Raw genomic sequence first — 1,959 nt, 5'->3', positions numbered from 1 at the left:
TCCCTTGATCTGTGCTTTCTTTTTGCCCAGTTCAGAAGATAATAGGGGGCTTGATTCTTTGGTGGATTACTACCCTGCTACAATGCATACTTTATATTTAAAATATAGCCTGATTATATGTAAAAACAAATAAAAAAGATAAAATTTGCAGAAAAATCTATATGCAAATCAGCACCTCACTCTGAGAGATCAGCACCACCTCCAAATAAGCATAGACAATGACTTCAAGGGAAATCTGTGAAGCCATGAGCAGTTTGAGAGTTTCTTACTCTCAAGTCCCAAAGACACAGGGACAAGGGAAGAGGCCTCAAGGAGGCTTCAAAGGTGACCTGGGACATAAGACCAAAATTGTTCTTCTTTGAATCCTGGCAGGCAGTGATTTGAAAGGATATAAAAACACCTTCACACTCATCAGAATGAAGCAGGAAGTGGATTTATTGTTGTGAATACAGTTTTACAAAGTTTGGCAGAAGTCCCAAGGTTAAAAATCTGGAGGCCTGGATGCTTCTTTGCCCTCTTCCCTATTTGCCGTTTCTCAAAACAGACAGAACTCCAAAGCAGTAAAGAAACCTATTTTTTTGTTTTTTTGTTTCAACTCTGGTCTGGTATCCTAGATACTCAAATTCTTCCAATACCTTCCTTCTCTTCCATGGGAACAAGAAAATCAACAAAATAAAAGAAAAAGCAGAAGAGGAAAAGTGCTCCAAACCTTAGATGAGCTTATCCAAGTGTACAGGAACCAACCGATAGGGAGGGTCACTCTTCTGAGGAGGGTCACAGGCAACAATGAAGAATCTGTACTGGGCAGTATCACTGTAGCGGCAGTGAGGATACTTCCCGGTAGTGAGTCTGCAGTTGGTCATGTTGACAGGCTTTGCACTCTGGTGGCAGTTGTTCCGACCATTCTTGCAGATGATGTTTGGCAAATTGCAGGCAACAGCTACATCCCGAAAAGAGTCATGCAGGAAGGTGTTTTCAGGTTTACAGTGCTGAGTATAATTGTTGACACCACCCATTGCCCTGTTGCATTGGAGAAGACTTGGCTGTATGTGCTGGATTTCAAACCAGTGAGCCTTGGTGAGCCTCTTAGGTAAAGCACAAAGTGGGCACACTGTGCTCCATAGTCCCAGCAGCATTAGGAGGAGAGGAAAGCAGCTCAGATTTGGTACCATCTTTTCTGTGTAGGAAAAGCAGAGATCACGGTAACAGGAGAAGCAATAAGAGCATAGTTATTAGTAACTATTAATCATAATTATTTAGATTTTTGTTTTGTCTTTTAAGATTTCATAGCTTTTTTTTAAAAAAACTTCTCTCTCACATAGAATCTCACAATTCTATGAAGACTCTGAAAACCAGAGAGGTAAGCAAACCTTTCCTTAGATTGCTTTTCCCACTCTTTTTGACTTGTACTCATGTATTCAATGACTAGCATATCAGACATGTTTTTTTACATCTTTCCTTCTGAGATGTTTACCCTTCATCTATAACCACTACCTCCCAGCCATGTTTACTGCCATATTCACCCCAACCCTGAGGTTCCTCCTCTTACCAGGTGTTTGTGCTGCAGTTCCTGATGAAAACAGAGGCAGTGGTTAATCCCAGGTTCAGAGGGTTGTGTCTGCTTCTCTTCTTTCAGGACTGCCAGAGTTGCATTTGTGGGACAGAGGAAGAAATGCTCTGTCTGGTGAAAAGAGAAACCTAAGACTTCTGTGCAATGAAGATGAGACTAGAGACTTTCACATCTGCCTTTAAAATAGTGTCATTATCACTGTTTATAGAGGAAGAGCAAACCCGTTTTAAGAAACAAGATGATTCAAACTAGGTTTGAGGAACTGATCACTTCCTGATGCAGGTTTAGTGCTTCCTTCTTGATTGGAGGCTTCAGTTTTTTGGAGCTCTTTGATTTCAGTCTCTTAAGAGAAAATATACCATCTAAATCTGATATAATTGCTGCCACAT

General features: G+C 40.7%; 1 protein-coding gene across 1 annotated transcript; it reads right to left on the bottom strand.

Annotated features, from left to right (window-relative positions):
• Positions 1 to 427: 427 nt before the first annotated feature.
• On the bottom strand, positions 428 to 1,754 carry Rnase6 (ribonuclease A family member k6). Its single transcript, XM_047541178.1, has 2 exons — positions 1,550 to 1,754; positions 428 to 1,177 (listed from the first exon to the last, which is right to left on the bottom strand). Exon 2 carries the CDS (start codon positions 1,170 to 1,172, stop codon positions 711 to 713), a length of 462 nt encoding a protein of 153 aa, XP_047397134.1. The 5' UTR covers positions 1,173 to 1,177; positions 1,550 to 1,754; the 3' UTR covers positions 428 to 710.
• Positions 1,755 to 1,959: the final 205 nt, after the last annotated feature.

The sequence above is a fragment of the Sciurus carolinensis genome, chromosome 2 (genome assembly GCF_902686445.1).
Source record: "Sciurus carolinensis chromosome 2, mSciCar1.2, whole genome shotgun sequence".
Taxonomy (NCBI): Eukaryota; Metazoa; Chordata; class Mammalia; order Rodentia; family Sciuridae; genus Sciurus; species Sciurus carolinensis.
The sequence above is the reverse complement of the archived record's forward strand: the minus strand, read 5'-3'. Positions and strand labels throughout refer to the sequence as shown.